Source organism: Anopheles gambiae, chromosome 2 (genome assembly GCF_943734735.2).
Source record: "Anopheles gambiae chromosome 2, idAnoGambNW_F1_1, whole genome shotgun sequence".
NCBI lineage: Eukaryota > Metazoa > Arthropoda > Insecta > Diptera > Culicidae > Anopheles > Anopheles gambiae.
The window spans coordinates 51,594,418-51,615,123 of record NC_064601.1 but is presented as its reverse complement, the minus strand read 5'-3'; the positions used below and the strand labels follow the sequence as shown (position 1 = coordinate 51,615,123).

The following is a 20,706-nucleotide window of genomic DNA, read 5'->3' as shown; positions in this document are numbered from 1 at the left end:
CTATTTCACCCCAAGGAAATGGTTTATTTGTAACGCTGTTATGCCCACGACCCCGAACGGAAACACAGAAAGTGTAGATCATTCCAATGAAAAAATATTTGCGGGAAACTGGTACACACACGTGTCAGGTAGACATTTCGATGCTTTTTTATATGCATGTGCATATACTCAAACAAATTGAGTTCAGAACGGTGTGTGAAGGAATTGAAAGCAACATTAAATTATATTTTATTACTTTTCTCCCAAGCACGCAACTATCGACCATCGTTCGTTATGAGAATTAATGCCCGAATGTAACAAACATTTGATCGTATTAAATATTCATTTCCACCGGAAAATCCTTTACACTAAACACAAGATTAAGGCCACAAATCTCTCCGTCTTTTTAATATTATTTTTTGAGCCACCAAAGTGCCAGCTTGCTACCGATTCGTCTCACAACCATTCAAAAGCCTTCACCGTACATATCGAAACGTGTTTGATCCCAGCCTCGGTCCGCCAGCTGTCCACAGAAAATCGGATTTAAGACGTTACATCCGACATAAACCGACACCCGTACCGTTTTCCCTTAACCATTACTTTCATTGTCAGTTTCCAGCGACAGTCCACCAATTTCTACCGGGCACAATGATAACTGTGGATGGAATTTTTCGGAAAGGGATTGGTTCCCGGTTCCAGTGTGCCAGTTCCTCACTTTCGGACGGATTTCGGACATGTAATGAAAAGAATTACTCACAGCGGAACCTAAATTCCCCAAAGAAAGTTCACCAACAACGATGATGATCGAGCCCTGTCATGAAGCACTAAAGCTGATGGCAGCGGTAGTGTTGAGAGGGAAAAAATCTTTATACCATCAGTGTCATGCTCGGACACTCCAGAGTCTCGGTAACGGAATTTGACATGCGTAAAGGGTTAATTACAATCTTCTGCCACACTCGGGAGACGAATGCGTTGGAAAATTGTACGAAGGGAAAATTTAAAATCCACCGCTACCTAAATCGTAAAGAGAGAAAAAATAAACCAAAGCAAGGAAATCAACGGTATAACAACGAAGAGGAACAAAAAAAGCCATAACAAATCCAGCTTCGTTTAAACACCCAAACCACCGGAGCCTAAGTCCGCCGAGCATGGCATCCGATGATTGATGAAAGACTAAACAAAACCCCAGACACCATCGAAACAGTCCAGACGAACGGAAGACAACTTACGTTCACAGAGTACCCGCCACTGTTGACCCAACACAAACGCTTTCTCAAGCCACATGTGAACAGCAGCGAGAATGCGTACGATCACAAAATGCGCGCAAAAACTTCTACAGTCCTCTCTGGCTTTGAAATAGTTCACCGTCTGGTTGCACCTCGCATCATACCCGCGGACACTTTTACTGCCCCCGATCGATACATCCCGTGGACGCGCAGAAGCAGCCACAGTCAATATTTACCGACCATTCGGTTTGTAAATGTTTTGCAAACAAAAACCACCCAGCCAACGGATAGAAGGGTCGCCCGGGATCAGACGAACATGTACGGTTTCATCCGCTGGAGCGGGCAAAGAACCTTTCTCCCCGCGACTGACTGGTGCAGGACTGCTAGCATGAGCAGTTCGAGCTTACTATGAATGATACAGTTGTCTATCACGTTTTAACACCTTTGCAGATGACAAGTGATGGCATTGAAGAAGCCGAACATAAAAGCGTTGTTCGTTGACCTTACGATAGAGGTCGGGAAATCTGTCACAGATGTTGACCGGCTGTGGCGAAAGTACGCTACACAAAATAAAATCGTTTGAAGTCGTTAGAGAGAATTACCATTTAATGAATGATAATATTTTATTTATTATTCCATTGTTTTTTTGTCCATCCTAATGTTGCAAATGTATAACGTAAAACATTATGATCGTAAAACTAATATTTCAGCAAAACTGAACGTCGACAATAAACCGAACCTAATGACTCATTAAACTACGGTTCACTTTATGGGGCCATTTGGCCCAACTGGTTTCGAACGTCCTCGGAGCATCCAGACGAGTTTTACTTTCTGCCAAAAAAACAGTACCCAGTGCGACAAAAAGCCAAACACTACAGCACAACATCTCCATCATTATTACCAGCGCCGGATGACTAATTTAAATATATAGCACTACAACCGAATGACCACCAATGCGAAGTGTTACATCCAGACCTGTGTTACACTACCCGTTCGTACGTCCGTGGCGTAGAGCAGCATTAAAAATTAGCCATTTTTCACACTTTTACTGGATGTTGCAAGTTGCAAGCTAACCGGTTTTTTCTGCATGTTCCATGAGAGTAAGGCTACTCAATGGATTTGAACTCGTCGCGTACAGCAATTCGAAGGGCTTATGTAGTAGATATGTGCTCGCAATTATTTTTGCGTCGATTTGACTTGTTTTTTTATCCCTCCGCTTAACTTTCTTTATCCAAACAGGAGAACGAATGGATGTTTGGTTTTTTCGGATGATCTTTAAAAAAGACAAACGAAAACAAACCGTACATCATAACCACCGGAAGTGGTGCCCATTTTGTGATGGTAATCGCAAGTGAATTGTGTTGCATATGATGCACCTGCACGAAATTTAAATTGTAGAACGTTTTGCTGCCGTACCGTATAATGTGTATCCATTTTCACTTACTTTTACCACAGGCGTACACTTATTGGTGGTGCAAAAACGAGAGAAAATGCACACAATTCTTCAAAATATTGCACTTTTCAATCTGCCGAGATGACATGAATTGTGAAAGGCCAAATATTTGCAGAGACAGAATAACGAAATACGATTGGATCCTACTTAATGATGTTAGTTCAATCATTTCTTGTGCGGTTTGATCTCGTAATTTTCAATCGGTTTGGTTGGGAGTGGTGGTATCGTTTGGCTCCGTTTCCAGAGTGGTCAGAAATTGACGGATACATATAAATGTTTGGGTTTCTCTCTCCAAAATAATATCAAACCGTAGACAGCGCAGCGAGCAAGCGAAGAATGCAAAATGAAAACCTTCACCCAAAAATGGAAAGGACGGAAAAGAATAATCTTCGTACAAAATTACCATCATTTAACAGTTGCTTACGGGCAAGGGCAGGGAAACCCAAATTTGCAATCAAAATTATACTTTTCCTTCAAATCAAATCGTGATAGCGCACCGGCAAAACTTTCCCAAATATTGGCAAAACATTTATGTCTTCCTTTTTGCGTGGAAAGTTTTACCCAATTACATAGTTACGTTATTTATAGCAATTTGTAAGTTATGAGTGTATCATTCGCCAAAATGGATGTAATCAACTCGAACCATTCAATTTCAATTTGCTGCCACAAAAGCAAGCCGACTCGATGATAGTCTGTACAGGTTTTCAAAACAACAGTTCAGTGTCTCATTAGCATTATTTTGGTAGCAAAACTATCATCTATCAATAGAAGGACATGTAAAGTTGGTATATCAATCCATCCAAACGGCCGCAAGTTCATTGGCCAGTGAAAACGAGCCTATGATAACGATCATTAATAACATCTGTCTGACGTTTCGTGTACCGCCAAACAAGGTTCAATAAGAACGTAATTATGTAAATGTTACACCATGTATTACAACACCACCCAAAAACAAAACCGGATCTACACTGTGAGTCCCAAAAGCTGCCCGTAAATACTGCGTGCAATATTACCTAATACACTTAGACTGAGGCCACTGCCGGGACGTCCACTTCGGATGGCGTTCGGGCTGGCCGATGAACCAGCATATCCGGCGGAACCAGCCGCGGTAAGGGACTTCCGCACACCCGTCATCTCGTCGCCCGCGTCACCATCCGGGAGCGCCGTCGTATTGCCGTTAGCGCCATCCGGTGGGCCGGCTGCTGTTGTCATATTTATGGGCATTGTTGTCACATTGGTACAGACATGTGAGCGTTAGTTTTTGTTGTTGCTTTCAGTTGATCTCTCTCTTCACTAACGCAGCAATCGAGGAGCGTGATTCGTTTCACCATACGTATAATTCATTCACGCTGCCGTTGTAGAACAAAGCTATGATCTTTCTTTCTTTTTTCTTGATCTAATGCGTAAAGTATTGCACACCAACAAGCATACGGTACACACTCACATGGACACTGTATTGGTTGTTACACTGCTCTTATTACAGCTCAATACAATACACGTGCTTACTACACGAAACATCTACTCTGGTCGAAATTATAATTCTCGGGCGATCCTCGCCACTGAAAAAATCACATTCGCCGAGGATGAACACTGAATAATTATTTGCTACTTTTTTATATTCCACATTCCTTTCAACACGGGCACTACTTCCGGTACACACTTACAAACAAACAGCAGGAACACACAAAAACACGATAGAACACTCTTTTTTTATTCGCATACACCTCGCTACGGGGTGGAAATGAATACATTAATAAACATGAAACAAAACAACTCCCTACGCACCACCAACACAACAAAACCCGAGCTCAACCCGGTCGAAGCTCATGGGCCGCAAACTATTTAGCATTATCAGCTCTGTACCAGACGCTCTCCTTTGTCCTATGGCGAGAGAAGCCATCTAACGATTGGAAAAGAATCAGTTTCAGTATTAATCTCTTCCGGTGTGATAGGATTGTGTGCGTGTTTGTGTTGTTCGTGCACTCTATCCGTTAATGCGGAGCCGTTTTTAATGATTCAATTTGTAGACCTCCATCCATCCCGTAACCCATTTCTCACTATCACAAATAGGACAAGGGTGTTCGGTTTCAATAAAACTGAAACAAGACGCTTCCCGAACCACCTTATCTGCACAAGTACACCGGGAGGCTAAATGTTCTCCGAGCGGTATCGTAACCGATCGTTGCCAGCGATCAATTAATCAACCACCATTCCCTTTTTACACACACACACACACACACAACTTCACCGCTCGGCGAGCACACATACACCATCACCACGAACACAACCGTACCGGGAGCATTAGAACTAAAGCGCAGTCTCACGCTGTTTGGAAGCTCGCGATCTTAAGCACACAGCGTCCGGTCTGAGGAGCATCTTCTGCTCTCGTACGCACGCAAAGACGGGTTGATGGATTCAAAGATGGCGAAGATAGCGTAGAACGAATTGCGGTTGCTTTCGATGCGAGTAAAAGGGCTGGTGAAGATGCGTGCGAAGCGATCCACGCTCAGGCTGCTCCCACAAGGAGCCACACCACAGCAACTCTCAGTTAGCCTCTTCATCCCAACTACTCGAGTTAGCTCTTTAATTCCATCTTCAGCGCTTGCTGAGTGCAATGCAGCGAACGGTGGTGGAAAAGCTCGCGTTCTTGCGCCGCTTCTTCTCTTCGGCCGTGATCTGATAAACCGTGCCTTTCCATTTTACATCACTCTTTCAACGCTTTTTACACTCTGCTTGGGATGAGGTACCGAGGAACACGAGCTTCGCTGCCTATCGGTGCCCAACATCGCGCAACCGTCCCAAATTAATTACACTTCCTTTCATTCGCTACACGGAGACCACGGGCCATTCGATCGCGACTTGAAGAATGGTTCTCAGGGCAACGACAACACTGGCCGGAAAGAAAAAGGTATCTAACAGGACGCGATTCCGGCCCGGCAAAGCAATCTAATTAAAGGCACGGCCCTTTTGCAAACGCAAATCCTCCACACGGTTCTGATTGCAACCAGTCACCCCATCCGTTAAGGAAATGCGTTTTTTGAACTGTTGCTTCTTCGCAAGCCTTTCACAATGCAATTAAATCACTGTTCACACACACACATACATGCACAAACACCCATTTCTTTGCTTGTTTACCCTCTGTTTCTCCCTGCCCGGAACATTAATTATATTTATTTCTTATCAGCATCGTTCAGAACTTCGATTAGTTTGATTGGTTTTAATGAACGAGCGTCGTCACCATACGCACACGTCTGCACAGGCGCTGCGAACTCATTCAACTCCATACAACCTCTAACGATCACGCACGAAATGCATTGGTGCACGCTGACTGGGTGACTGCTTATCAACCGATTTCACACAACCAACCACAAACTTCTTCTTTTTTTACCTTCACAATAACCAAACAAATACGCTTCAGCACGAGGAAGCAACAAATGTTTAAAACCACTTTGCCGGCCGCAGCCGACCAAACACACTGATAAAGAGTAATTTTCAACCAAGCGTCGCGACAGCGTTTCTGTCGTTCCACACCTCGTTGCCGATGGCGTGGTGCACGGGGCCCGCACGCACGAAAACACGTACCGTCCGCAGCGAACGATGGTCGAGTTGAAACTAGCGGCTCCAGTCGACGCATACCATTAACCCAGAGGCATCCGCCGTTTCAGTCGAGCGGCGAGCAACGGAGAGAAATCCCCCGACCGTACCGAATGGACCCGTGGAGAAGTTGCGAGCGATCGCCCACGGAGGAGAGTGTGCTGCGTGCTCCGTGTAGGCAAGGTGGTTGTATGCTCCCACCGTGGACATGTTTTTATCCAGTCGATCGAGCTGTGGAGAGCCCGTTTAAGGGTTGAGTTGAACCCCTTGCATTCCTTGTTAAGGAGCTTGGAAAGCTTGACAAAACCCAAGCGGCATCGCTGAGAGAGAATTGAGCTTTTCCCGTTGTTTCCCCCCCTGACATACCCACGAACGGTGTGTTTGTTTCTACGCGATGCGTTATTCTCTGTTGTTGTTGTTGCTTTTAACACTGTTACCACAAGAGCTTGAAGCAAGAAGCGTTTCACACCATCACCGTCTCACCCAGACTTTGGTGTTGTGATGCGTTTATTTGTACCCCCGCCCCTATGTTCTTCTTACCCTTACCGCGCACCCCATACATTCTGACTTAGAATTCAAATCAAAGCGAGATGGTCTAACTGAATTTGGAAAAGATGAGTGATGGATATTTCATAACGATTCAGATCACTTATTTTAAAACAAAATTAACAAAAACTTGTACTAAAATTTTATGAAAAAATTAAAGGTTTCCACCATCGGTATAATGATATAAATAATTATATTAACAACTTATATATAGTATATTGTATATGTTATAATATAATATACCATATGAATAAATGTATATAAAAGTATATATATATATATATATATATATATATATATATATATATATATATATATATATATATATATATATATATATAACTAGTAAGCATGGTCATGCACGTGTGTAATTATTTGATATTTTTTTGTGTGATCCCAATATGAATGTTATTAAGTAAAACAGACAATTTACTCTGTTCCTTTTTCAATTCTTCAAGATATGGTTTTTTTAAGTAGAAACATGTAAGTTTGTTTAAAAAAACATATATAAATACATATATATACATATATATATATATATATATATATATATATATATATATATATATATATATATATATATATATATATATATATATATATATATATATATATATATATATATATATATATATATATATATATATATAGATATATTTATATATATATATATATATATATATATATATATATATATATATATATATATATATATATATTTATATATATATATATATATTATAAACTAAAATATATATATATATATATATATATATATATATATATATATATATATATATATATATATATATATATATTTTAGTTTATAATATATATATATATATAGATATATATGTATATATATGTATTTATATATGTTTTTTTAAACAAACTTACATGTTTCTACTTAAAAAACCATATCTTGAAGAATTGAAAAAGAAACAGAGTAAATTGTCTGTTTTACTTCATAACATTCATATTGGGATCACACAAAAAAATATCAAATAATTACACACGTGCATGACCATGCTTACTAGTTAGGATATCGTTGTACATAAATGTAATAAAATACATTTTAATCATTATTAAGTTTATAATTATCTTTCTGATTATTTAAAAAAAAACACTGATGTTTGTTTTAATTTAAACCGCTTTGAAAAAAGCAATATATATGATACAATTAGAACTCGCTAATTGCATTTATATCATATGTCTACAAAAAAAAGATAGATTTTGTTTATTAGAAAGACATTTTGTAACACGACTAATGTCTGCGTATTTTGTCATGTTTGTTATTTTATACAATGTGGATAAACTGACTTTTTCTCATATTTATGTGAACAACTCGGATTTTTTGTATTCAATTGAAAAAGCAGACTTGCAATTGGCGAGGTTTGAATGTATTTGACTTCGTCACATGGCAGCTCGCATATCTGTCAAGTCAGAAATGTAAACAAACACGGACAACCGCCCGTAAAGATTGTGTGCAGAATAATCGTAAAATTTTATGTGAAAACTCGGGAAAAGGTAAGTGTTCTGTGCATATTTCAGTAAATAAACTATCTTTTAATGTTTGAACACATTATTCCACAGGAAAAACATCATTTCATCCCGAAATTTGGCAACATTCGTCCGAGTATGATCGAGCAGCTGTGTGTGTGTATGCCGACGAAATACGACGCCGGTAAGATGAAATGTTTTAATTTTTCACTTTTAGTTTACCTTTTCACTTTACTTTTTCATGAAATCACAATGAATGGTAAAAATAATGCAGATTTAATGATATTGATCTTTGTTACAGTTTCTACAACAATCACTAAAGCCGGCTGTGATCGTGATCGGCACATTCTCAACTGGACCAACACACCGGTCGTTGTTTATCTTCAAGCAAACCAACGTTGCCATACACCACAAAATAGCATGGAAAGGAAAGTATTATAAAATAATGTCATATTTGAAAGCATTCTAATCTTTCATTGTTATTTTTCCACTACAAACAGGATATTGGATCACCGCATCGACAAGTGGTTTTTATGTGCAAGTGTTGTTAAGAAGTGTGTTGTACGGTGTATTATGTGTTTTACTTTATTTGTATCGCTTTGCAAGTGGTACAATTAGTGCGTTTAATCGTTGTGCTACTGCTAACGAAAAAACGATCCGAGCATTAGAAGCGGCAACAATAAATGTGCCTGGCGCAGAGACAACAACGCCGTCGGCATCCGTTGATACCATCCAAAGTGATGGTTGAAATCGTATTTAAACGTGTAAAACCATGTATTGGGGCATGTAAGTATTGAATAATAGCTAAATAAAATACATTCTATCGTTGTACTGGACAATGTGCATCGAAATTTAAAAAAAAGTGTGTGTGTTTTTGTTTACATCCGAATACAGAACCCACAACGCTATACTGTGGTTCGAGCACTCGCTAAGTAACGCTTGAGCTTTGAGCTTTCATTGAGCTTACGTAGAATGTTACACGCTACCTGCTCACTAAGGACTGCTATCGAGCAGTGTTATGAGCAGGTAGCGAGCAGTAACGCTTCCATACAAAAATCGCGAAACGTAACGCTCCAATGCTATTTGGGTTCGCCATTGTCTGAACCAGTGTACGGAAAAGGGGAGAGAAAACAGATGGGAGAGAAAAGCAATGTTTTCTGCAAAACCCATTGAGAGTGCGCAACTCTCGTAGCATAAAGAGCACTGAAAACATGCTAAGGTAAATTGTGCGAATCTCAACATTAGTGCCACAGACTATGCCATAGGAACGTAACGTGGTTGTAACCTGATCAGTGAGATGTACTAATATTGTAGATTTACAATTACTTTGTACTTGGCTACAGATTACGTCGTTTCAACATTAAAAAATGTTTAACTCGATTTGTTTTAGGCAGATATTAATTTGAACAAATTGTTCGTATCATAAATAATTGAATAAATATATAAATAAATATCAAAATTACGCACGGCATCATGGCGTGAAATTGACAATATCTACTATTTGTAACATGGTTTGAGTTTCTTTATTCTTTATAAAAAAATCACCCTTCATGGCCATTGGATAACCTGATAGCTTATCTGAGGGGCTTTGGGAAGCGAAATTCCAATAAAAACTGATGCAATATGCTTGAGGCGCCAGTTTATCGCGGTAATAATTCGATTGCTGATAAGCAAACAATATGAAAAAGGTTAAAAACTACGTAACCCTCTGCTCAGACGCTTATACAATGCATTGAAAACTATGCAATTTCAATAAACAAATCTGCTAAACCCGTTCCGTTACCAAAGTCATTAAATGCAATGTTTATCAAACACCGTCGGTTGCAAGTTGCGCAAAAAGTATGTGGTACGATCACAGACACGTTCCTACACGGTGGCAAAGAGAGTATCCGTTCTTACAGACGTCTTTAAATGCCAGCAGCACACCGTGCCTGTTGGTGGCAGCAGTTGTTATGATAATAATCGCTCGATGACGGTAACCATATTCTAGGCGACTCGAACCGAACAGATGCAATGCCAAGAACAACTTGTTTGAAAAGTAACCGCTAAGGACCGTAGAAAGCGTGGGTGATTTCAATCACTCAGCTGCATGAAACGCGGCTAATGCAGTTGGTACTCTTTTTCATTTCGATATTCGTTGTGGGGCTTACACGTTTTTCCTTCCTCTTCCCATACATATTACCCTCGAACACAAGCATACACACACACGCACACAGAGCCGCCATCAATGAAGCTGCTAAACCACCCCTGCCACCAAGTGCAGCTGAATGAAGTTTTGTTCTAGAATCGCAGCACACCAGCCGAACCGGTTCGTCGGTTACGGCGACCACTTCCAGACATCTTGACGACAAGCCAAACTCAGCGAGCGAATTCGCGACAAGGGTAATTACTGGCCGCGTTCCGGGCAGGGGTGTGATGAAAAGTTGATCTGGCACACGTTGGTTCCAGACAATGCGACTCCGGGACACCAAACGTTTCAGTCGCCACTGTTCTACTATGCTCCGCAAACTCGAAGATTCAATCAATCGTACCATTCAAGTATTAGGCCAACAACTCCAGCCCAGTCCAGCCGGTCGAACTCCAAAAGCCTTCAATGTTGCAAACACGTTCCCAATCGGTTCGGTGTCCAGTTTGCCGTCGATTCAATGACAGGATTACAGCATTGTCGCCGATTCCACTGGCGACTACGAATGCCGCATGCCCCACGAGTTCATGATTTATTACACCTTCGACATACCATCCACCTGGGGCTTGCTGCACAATTTTTGTTGTCACTGCGAACGATAATTTAACAATTCGCCAACAAGCGACCACAAAAAAGCAACCTCCCCGCTAGCGGGCTCACAGCGAACATGGGCACCCAACATTGCGTTTAACACGCAAACGCGCGGAGGACGCGATGAAGCGACACCGATAGGGAGGGGGTGCAGGAGAGTGCCCGGGAATTGGCCTTCCCTTTTGGGGCTGATAAGAACGATCGGCGAAATGTCGACGACGGCGGGAAACAAGACAGATGCCGATCAACAAGCTGTCAGTGTGTCATGTCTTTATCGATTCACGGTTGGCTAATTTGAGGTAGATATATTGGCACCGTCGCACCGCGAACCGCCAGTGCTTCAATGAGTGTATGGATGTACAGCAACGAGCAAGTGTGTGTTTTCTTTTATGGCATTAAAAAAATAGCACCATGATCTATCAAATTATACAAGAAAAACGAGAGAAGAAATCGACAAACCACTGGTGATGAACAGGAACTGATTCCCCCTTTCACATGCAAATTTAAATTATGATAAGCGGCGCATCGTGACCCACAGGCTTGTTTCTTTGATTCGCCAAATTCCACACGCGCCTTAATTAAGGACAACAAAAAATATTCATTAAAAGTCGACACGACGCATGCAAAATTAATTCTTTACATCAACAGCGAGCGATAACGATAGCCCGCGCTGGACCCTGCCTTGCGCAGAGCTACAGCTGCCTTGCTGCCCCAACACTGCCGACACACAAACGAAATCAGCAAGATGAACATAAATCTTCCGGCACAAGTTTACCAGTAACAGACAGAAAACAAAAACTCTACTCTACAATTATCAAAGCTGGCAAGAGCGCAACAATATGCAAAACAGAGCTTAACATCAAAGGAAAAAACACTTTCACTACTACTATGGGGAGCGCTACTGTGTTCGCTGCATTATCACGCCGTCTCAAATTCATACCCGAAGACAATTTGTTATTGATCGTTTTTGCGCTGTTTGACACCGGGCGATCATTTGTTATGCGCCAAAGCCATGTTGTGACATGTTCGATGCTCAAAATTTAACCAAAACACATCCGTCTTATGGGAACTGTCAATTCTGCTTCTGAGTGAACGAGGGGACTGCGTCGGTTTCCACGATGTGAAGGAAGAACGGGAGGACGATTTGCATCAAACCAAGGGACCACAGGGACGAAAGGAACCAAGTGGTTGCGCTCTCGTTCGCCGCATCGGTTCTACTTATTATGAAATAATACAGTCTATGTCCTCCGCCAACAATAAACCGGTTGAGCTCAAACAAAACCCAATACAACAAACGCACCCAAGCCCGATGCTCCATGGACCATCATCGCGTTCTTTTTTGCCTGTCCGGCCCAACCCGGGCCGTACATCATCAATCGTGCGTCCTTACCATCGATCGCTCTCTCTCTCTCCTGCGGCTGAAAGTGAGGCTGAGGCCTTCTTTTCGGCTCGGAAGGACACATCTTGCAGTCAAAAAGCTCAGTACCATCGGGAGGACGGGGAGCTTGGATGGGACGGTTCTGGTGGCCGTGAATCTTGAGAAAGTCCGAGTGAAATCATTAATCATTTTGCGCGATGCAATCTCTTGTTAATGTGCATTGTTTTTAAAACGATGCAGTTTGGGATACACACAAGCAATCACCGCACCGTCAATTTTTTTTATTATTATTGCTTTGGCTACATGTTCGTTTGCAAGCATTGACATATATTTAACATGTTTTTAGTGTGTTTTACGCGTAGTAAAAACAAACACATTCATCAAGCTGAGTATTCTACTTTTTTGTGATACAATGCCAAACATTAATTTATTTATAAGTACAAAAAACTAAATCCTTGAATAGACCAAAATAAGAGGAACAACAGAACAGTACCAGTACCTTAACAATTCCCAACCCTCCAAAAGGAAGGAAGGTAAGGCAATGGTTCTTATTAATTTATTTAAAAAAAACAACACAAATTTTGCTGTCATTTGGATTTTGTTTTGCTTTTTACTCGTGTTGTATCGCGATTTTTAAGCATATTGTACGAAAGCGAACAATCCGTTCGATCATATCAGATCATATCACCATACCTCGATTAACTTAGGAACATAGATTTCGATCAGATCGGGCTCGATTCGATTAAAATCTCGTTATATTTTGTTAGCAACATGTATCCTCCGGTTGGTCCATTTTTACCAATTTTTTACTTGAACAGGAAACCCAATTTTACGATTTGATCAGAGTGGGACCTATCATTTTTAAACCCAAATCCCTTACGTTTGTTTCCACACATAATAGGTGGAGTCAGCAATTGTGTTTTATTGTTTAATTTCTGTTTTTTTTTTTTTAATTCCATCGCTTTACAAACCCATTACTTCGCTTCCATTTTCATACGTTTTCGTACTCGCAAATTTATTTTACCCAGCAAAGTGGAAGCGGTTGTAGTAGTAGTAGTAGATGTTGAAGTAGAAATTAACTTCATCCCCTTGAACCAGCAAGGCGGCATTTACACGAGCTTGTTGTTGTCGCGTAATTGCAACCATCGCGTTTCCCTCGCTTGGACGGTTGGATAATGCACGTGTGCGTATGTGTGTATGCACAGAATATGGGTCCCCTTCGTGTGCGGAGATAGTAATGCACAGCAATCGATAATTTCACGGTCATCCAAAACGCTTGTAGGCTGGTACGGTATGTTCGTGAAGCAAGTGCAGTACGTTGGCCAGAAAAAGACTTTACATCCCTACAAGGTCTTTTCCCTAGGCCTTCTGTCTTGTCAGGGTGGGTTTTACAGTGTACTTTTGCAGAACAAACCGTATTGCCCGTTCAGGTAGCAAGCACAGACTGACAAGTGACTGGGATCGGAATGCACCACAAATCTATTGCAGCATCAAAACTGAAGTAAGCAACGAAGAGTTGAAACATTTCGACCAAACGACTGTCTGGACAAAGCTCGACGATTACCAACTTGCAATGCTATAGCAACGGGTTTGCAGCAAACATCAATTATCCTCATCGTAAGAGTAATTTACTCGACGTTCGACGTCAAAACTATTAGCCGGTGCTGTAAACGCCCACCGTCCTTGGTGGAATGTAGAGCAAAATAGTTTTGTTGCCCATTTTTCACTTATCATGTATTGTTAACCTGTCAATTCGATTGCGATCAACCAAAAAAAATTGCAGTATACGGAACACAACCATCACCATCCCCATCAAGCCTTTCCCGCTCTGCTCAGCTGTCCAAAAGTGAATTCTCAAGGAAACCGATCGTACAGCTGACAGACGCGCAGCATAACATTTGCTAGCCTGAGCTCCATACTACGGATAATTAAAATAAATGAGCAGTTTTATACCGACCCCTCTTCAGCACCACGTCCTTGCAGCTCAATAGATCGTTATCTTCCACGAGATCCAATTTACATGTTTTTTTTTTGTGAACGAATATGTTACTCAATGCATTTTAAAACTGAAACAATTTAAAATGTGAGCTTCAACTGCACAGTTTTTGGGCTTTCAAAATAAAGCATAGCTTTTAAATATTTTGATTACATTTTGCCATTGTTTCCATTTGATTTAACATTATGATTTTCCAGCATATTTTTTTGTTTCTTTTATTTCCAACAAACGGATCCCACGGGACTCAAATATTATCATTGATTTTTTTAAACCGATGCCATTCAAACACATTCAAAAACAATCAAGATCCTCAAGATCAGACAACGCATAAAAACGACTGAACTTGGCTGGAGTAATAACCAACGAATTTTGTTTCCCTTTCAGTTTGAAATTGCACAGACGTTCCACAGGCAATATCATCAACACAAGATTCGAATTGCACTACATCAAGGAATTATTCGAACACAACAGGCAAAAATTGATTTTTTTTAATAAACAAAACATAAGCGTGTCCATAAAGCCAGACCTTGATCCAATGATCGCACCACTTACACCATTGGGTACACCACTGCAATTGGATACCAAAGTTAGAGTAAACGAGAAAGAGAATGAGAGAGATACATTCAGAGCAAATATACGAAGAATGATCATACGAGCAGGAATTGACAATTAAAAAAAACCCACCCGAGGCATTGGGCATCAATTATAAAGACAACGTAGAAACATATTTGCAGCTAAAAATGTTAATCGCTCATTCCGATCTAAGACTTCCGATGCATTTTTGAAGCAACACAGACGTGTAACAACAGTTACAAAACAGCTCGATGCACAACTTTATATACACTTCGTTCATGATGCTACTAGAAAAATGGTTTGAACGTGGTAATCTACGAGTAACAGCCAGAAGTGTAATACATTTTCCTTTCCGCTGTTTCCTACAGGGCACACACATTGCCATTCCTTTTCAATTACATTCGATTTTTCTCGGTTTCTCGGTTCATTACTGTAGGAGCAGCAGCAACCGACCGTAGCAGCAAACGGAACTATAACTTTCCTTTAATTATCGTAAATCATGTATTGGCTACTGTTTGCCAATCAGCGATACGCCCGCGGGAACTTACAGGTGAAAGCCATTGCAAATGCAACTGCAGGAAAGACAAATAAAGTGTTTTTATTCAATGCAATGTGAAGAAGTGAGAATATGTACATTGCATTAAATGAGACCCAACCTTTTACAGCTTTCAACAAAAATAAATGAAATCACGGTATAAGTTAATAAAATCACACAAAAATTGAAAATCAGGTCAGATTGGTTTTGTCTGTAAATATCAATTACAATTTCTTATGTAACTACTTACAACCCTTTGTCTACCACAATCAATTAACATGATCGGTGCACTAGCCACAACGCAAGATTATCAAAATCATTCGAAATCTATTCATTACCGGACGCTAAAGAACAATGCATTGCCTAAAGCAGGATAACTTATTGTTTCGCTAAATGGTTCGTTTAATTAAATTTTACATTCAGCCTATCCTTCTTTGCCACGAAATTAACCCTACCTTACAAACCAATTTTCACTTTTCCATCCGATCAAATTAATTATTTTTCGCAACCATCAACTACAGTACAGTGATGCGTTGGTACAAAATAAATTATGTCCCCCCGGGGCGTACATTGGGTTTCATTATTATTAACTCGGCCTTCGAAACTGACAGCAGGAGAGTGTATCATCATCTTTGTCATAATCATCATTGTCATAAAGATCAATTGACTAAATGACAAATCCAGCAGCCAGCGAGTCTAGCACAGTGCAGCACCGGGGGCTTCAAAAGCTCTTACATCATCGCCGATGCAAGCTCCCCGCGCTTGTGCCCGTCTGCCATCAATCCCTGGGCAGACCAACACACGCAAGTGCACCGGGTATCACAAAGTCTGGGCAGCAAGACAATCGGCCGGCATACGGGGTAAGGAACATCAGAAAAGGTTAACCGAGGGCCTTGATTACGCCAAGGCGTCAACCGAAATTGCCAATCTCCGCGAGTTGCTCGCTACTCATGGCCCCCAGAAGTTTCCCTACCAACAGGGGACCTGATTGCATGCCCACAGTGGAGGGGAAGATAATATTCTCAAAAGGACACAGTGGAAATCTTAAATTCCTAGCACAAAAGCATTCCCTTCCCCCGTCGGAACCCTGCCACGAGATGCAATGACAATGTAGAATCATAGTGCATTGCGGTAGGAATGGTACGAACGTATGGCAGCTCTAATTATGCTCGCTACCATCATCGTCAAACTGCGCTGCCTGCTTCTGCACTACCTACGATGATTATCTCGCTGCAACGGAGACTCATTATAAATGGTGTGTTGTTTTTGGTTTTCATTTTTTCTCACTTATATTATTAACCATTTTTTATTCCCTTTTCCGTGGCCTGTGTGCCTTTGGTTGGCGGTTTGAAAAATTCAATTTTCACACTCCCAGCCATCGGTGCAGTGCACACAAAGGCCTTGGCCCGCAGAGGGCTCGCCTGTCGATGAGTGGAGAATGCCTTTCAGCGATGAAGATCATTTTGGCTGTTGTTTTATCTTCCGCCTGCACTCAGCTTTGTACAAATAGTGTAACAAAAAAACCGCATCCCCGGTGAAACTGCTAAAAGTGGCAAAAAAGATCAGCCTAATTTTCACAACAAAATATAAATAGCAAAATCATGTAGCACCTTCCCGCGTACCGGAACGAAGCTCGTGGCTTAATGGAATGATAATAATGATTATGCTGCCGATGATGATGATAACGAAGATAATGACGACAACAAAAAGTACATATTAACTGCCACTGCACTACTGCAACGGGCAAGTAAGTACAAGTGAAAGTGAATCCCATGGTTTGAAGGACGCACTAGTGAACGATCGGTCCATTTTTGCTCCCCAATCATCATTCCACTGTTCTGTTTTGTTTTTCTTGTCTTGTTTTTGAATGAAGAGAAAAAATAAATGTGAAAGAAAACGGGATGAAACAGGGGACCTTGAATAGTCTGAAACGCTTTATAACAAAATCGAAAGAACCGTACAATGGAAAGCATTCTCAACAATGCAGTTATGTGGCAGAATTCATTACACAAAACATACAACTGCAAACCATTCCAAGCAATGTACTTTGGCTACAACATTGCGAATAGAGCATAAAAGTAATTTAATTTAAAATATCAAATTTCTGGAGTAAACAAGCCGTTTTGTCAGTTAAGGTTCATTTTCAACAAAACAAACACAACAAACTATCAAATGAAGAATCTTCCCTCGGTAGCTCTGGATTGTCACACGTGCCAATAGGCCGCAGCATAAACCAGAATCAATAAGTAACCTCAATCCAGCACGCAGACAGTTCTACCCGCGATAAGTACACGCGCCTGGACACGTATTTCATTCATAAACACGCAATATTGTCATTCATCCCACGGCCACTGGTAGATAGATGTTGTACCCCTTTTCTCATCTCGCTACATTGTTTGCCTCCCATCAATTTACACAACCAATTCCAGCGACCTCTAAACATACACACAGCTCGAACCGGCATACATACAACAGTTCCGTACTCGTAAATTGATAAGCCAGAACGACGCACCCGGGGCGGAGGGAATCTAGGAAGTTACGCACGGCATGAGGGTTGAAAATTGTAGATAGTAACAGCATATTTACCGAATACCGATCTCGTGCCGCCATCATAATCCACGCCGCCACCTGCTACCGTGCGCGTTCCCATCCTTATCCGACGCGACTTTCGAAACATTCCGCTGCATTGGGGACCGGATTGTCGACCCCCGCACTATGACGTTATCTTCGAAGTAACACACGCGGTAACGCTATTATCACAGCACTCGAGGGAGATTATTTTTACACGTAATTTTCAGAAAGGAGGACACTAATCGAGTGAATCACTTAACAATAAAGCACTGACACGGCCACAGACAAAATACAAAAAAAAACCAATGGGCACTTTTTCGAGCTATATGGCTTTGCCAATTCCCAGCTGTAACTAACTCAATTCTACACCATTCGTCACCAGGAACGGGAAACGAGCACGTTCTAATCTTACTGGGCCGCAACAAAACGTAGCCTTCGATCGTGACAAATCGTGCTTCAACACATTTTGTTGCCCATTTTGTGGATCACTTCTGTAGGCAATTGCAATCGTTCGAAACACACGGACACACTGCGCGAAAAAAGCGACATTTATTCAACCAACGCGAGGCGCCAACTAGCGGTCACGGTCTAGCCTCTCGGTCGGGAACGCGCTGGCAAAACACTAAACACTCGTCACCACCTGTCAAGCGGACGACAAGCGTGCGAGATGACGAAGACCACGACGATCCAGCCTATACTGCTGGGGCCCGTACCATCGATAGTCGCTGTTCAATGCATACACACGCGAACCGGCGCCTACTCCTAACAAACGGGCGCGGGTGTACCACGTCCCTCTAACGCACACTTTCATGCACGCGCTGCCCAGCGAAAATACAACGTTCTTTTTTTACCCATCGGTACCTCAATCAGCCTACAACGCACACGGGGGCGACGGGTATCGATGTGTGTTAAATATTCGCCAAACGCGCTAACGCATACTAATGCGGTACAGCTTCGTCAAACGGAGGTTGCTGCGGTAGTATTGGCTCATGATAACACACAGCCACTCACGCAAGCTCCGCAAAAACATTGGGGCGCCTGGAAACATCAAGTGATAATGCAGGAGCGATTGCAAAAAATAGAATAACACAACACATGCTTTGGTTATCATTTTGCTGAGCCAAGCGGCGTCGTCTACCATCAAGTGTTTGTGTGAGCTGGAGGTTTGTCGGGGATCGACACACCTGAGGGCATGAAACAGCTGGTCCCAGATATTTTTTGTTTCGCAAAACTATGAACACGCACATTGCTAATTCTTTATAATCAACTTTTCCGCCGAATTACTCACTTCATTGTAAATTAGCTTGATAATAATAACAAGTAACAATAGGTACTAATTAAAATGTAGTTTAAATTAAATTCGACAACTCATAATTTAAACACAGCTAAAAGAAATCTAAACGAGTTAATTATGACAAGATTACTCTATCTCCACCAGTAAACTTCAATCTTCTCCCCATTCCATCTCAACCTCACGTTTTGGTAACGTGGGCGAATCAACAACTTAGCAGACGGAGCTTTTAATTTCCTCCATCTTTTTCGCGGTGACAAATTTCCATTTCAAGAGACTTATCATAAATTTATTAGACCACCGCCAGCACCACCCCCATCATCACAATTAAACTTTGCTAAACTGTTGTGATTTTCGTATGGACACGCTGTTGCGCAAATCTCCTCGATCCATCCTCCGTGCAGCAGTTACTCATTCATCCCTTCTGAAGAATCGCAGTTGCATTTCCATACCTATCTTTATTTGTTTGTTTACGTTGCCATTTGCTCTTTTCTAACTAGTTTCTTCTCGGGCGAGGATTACATTTCAAATTCCAGCGCAAAAGAAGAACAACGACAAATTACGAGGCTACAAAGCCAGCGGTGGCGTTCTTCGGTTCGAGTAACCTCAGAGGAGCACCTCGCCACAGTCGTACTGAAATTTTGCATACGAATCAAAACCCCTCGTTCTTGCTCTCTCTCTCTCTCTCTCTCTCTAGCCATACGCATATCGATGAGTTCAGTGTTTTCGCAAACCATTTCGCACCCACGGCTCACGGTACGCCTGTGCCCATTTCGGGAGATGGTTTCACACGCGCACAGAAAAGTTCGAGACGACAAATTTACATTTTTAGCTTTATGACGTACCGGTGGCGAGGAGTTCACACTTGTCACGGAAGAGGCAACACCCACGCGCACCAGCCGGTGCCGGTGACTATTGCCCACTTTTCTAACCACCGACCAAAGCATGATGTCAACTCGTGGCGGCTTTGTTAGGCTAATATCCATACCTGATCACGCTGCCCGGTCAGTGGAGCGTAACGGCGTTACGCCAGTATTACCCGTGTGCTGGTGTTACTTCGTTTGCCTAGAGCCGGGTTTCTAAACGGCGATGATGATCTAACGAAAACCGATTAAGATAAGCTGAAATACGCAGCTCGTAGACACACCATTCTGGCTGTTGGCTTTTCGGTGACATTTCAAACTTTAGGCTTTTACAACCCGCCATAGCGGTGGGAATTTGCAGCGACGGCTAATCGAAAGGTTTGTGCAGAGATTGGACTCGTTTATATTTGCACCACCCAACCCAA

At 41.6% G+C, this 20,706-nt stretch overlaps 1 protein-coding gene and 1 long non-coding RNA gene across 8 annotated transcripts in view; one reads left to right on the top strand and one right to left on the bottom strand.

The window, feature by feature from the left end:
• The window catches only part of LOC1274089 (protein TANC2), a 121,282-nt gene that overhangs the window by 84,940 nt on the left and 15,636 nt on the right, over window positions 1-20,706 (bottom strand). For 2 of the 7 annotated variants that reach the window (XM_061640556.1, XM_061640558.1), the window contains exon 1: window positions 18,143-18,846. The exons of 2 other annotated variants lie outside the window; for them this stretch is intronic. In XM_061640556.1, the coding sequence (XP_061496540.1) occupies window positions 18,143-18,233 (91 nt within the window). In that variant the 5' untranslated portion in view covers window positions 18,234-18,846. Of the gene's footprint in view, window positions 1-3,671; window positions 4,387-6,046; window positions 6,290-18,142; window positions 18,847-20,706 lie in introns of those variants that run through there. 3 more of the 7 variants (XM_061640554.1, XM_061640557.1, XM_061640555.1) reach the window with 3 other exon arrangements.
• Window positions 8,248-9,387, top strand: LOC133391014 (uncharacterized). The gene is made up of 3 exons (XR_009764498.1): window positions 8,248-8,325; window positions 8,392-8,482; window positions 8,600-9,387. It is a non-coding gene; the product is annotated as an uncharacterized LOC133391014 (long non-coding RNA).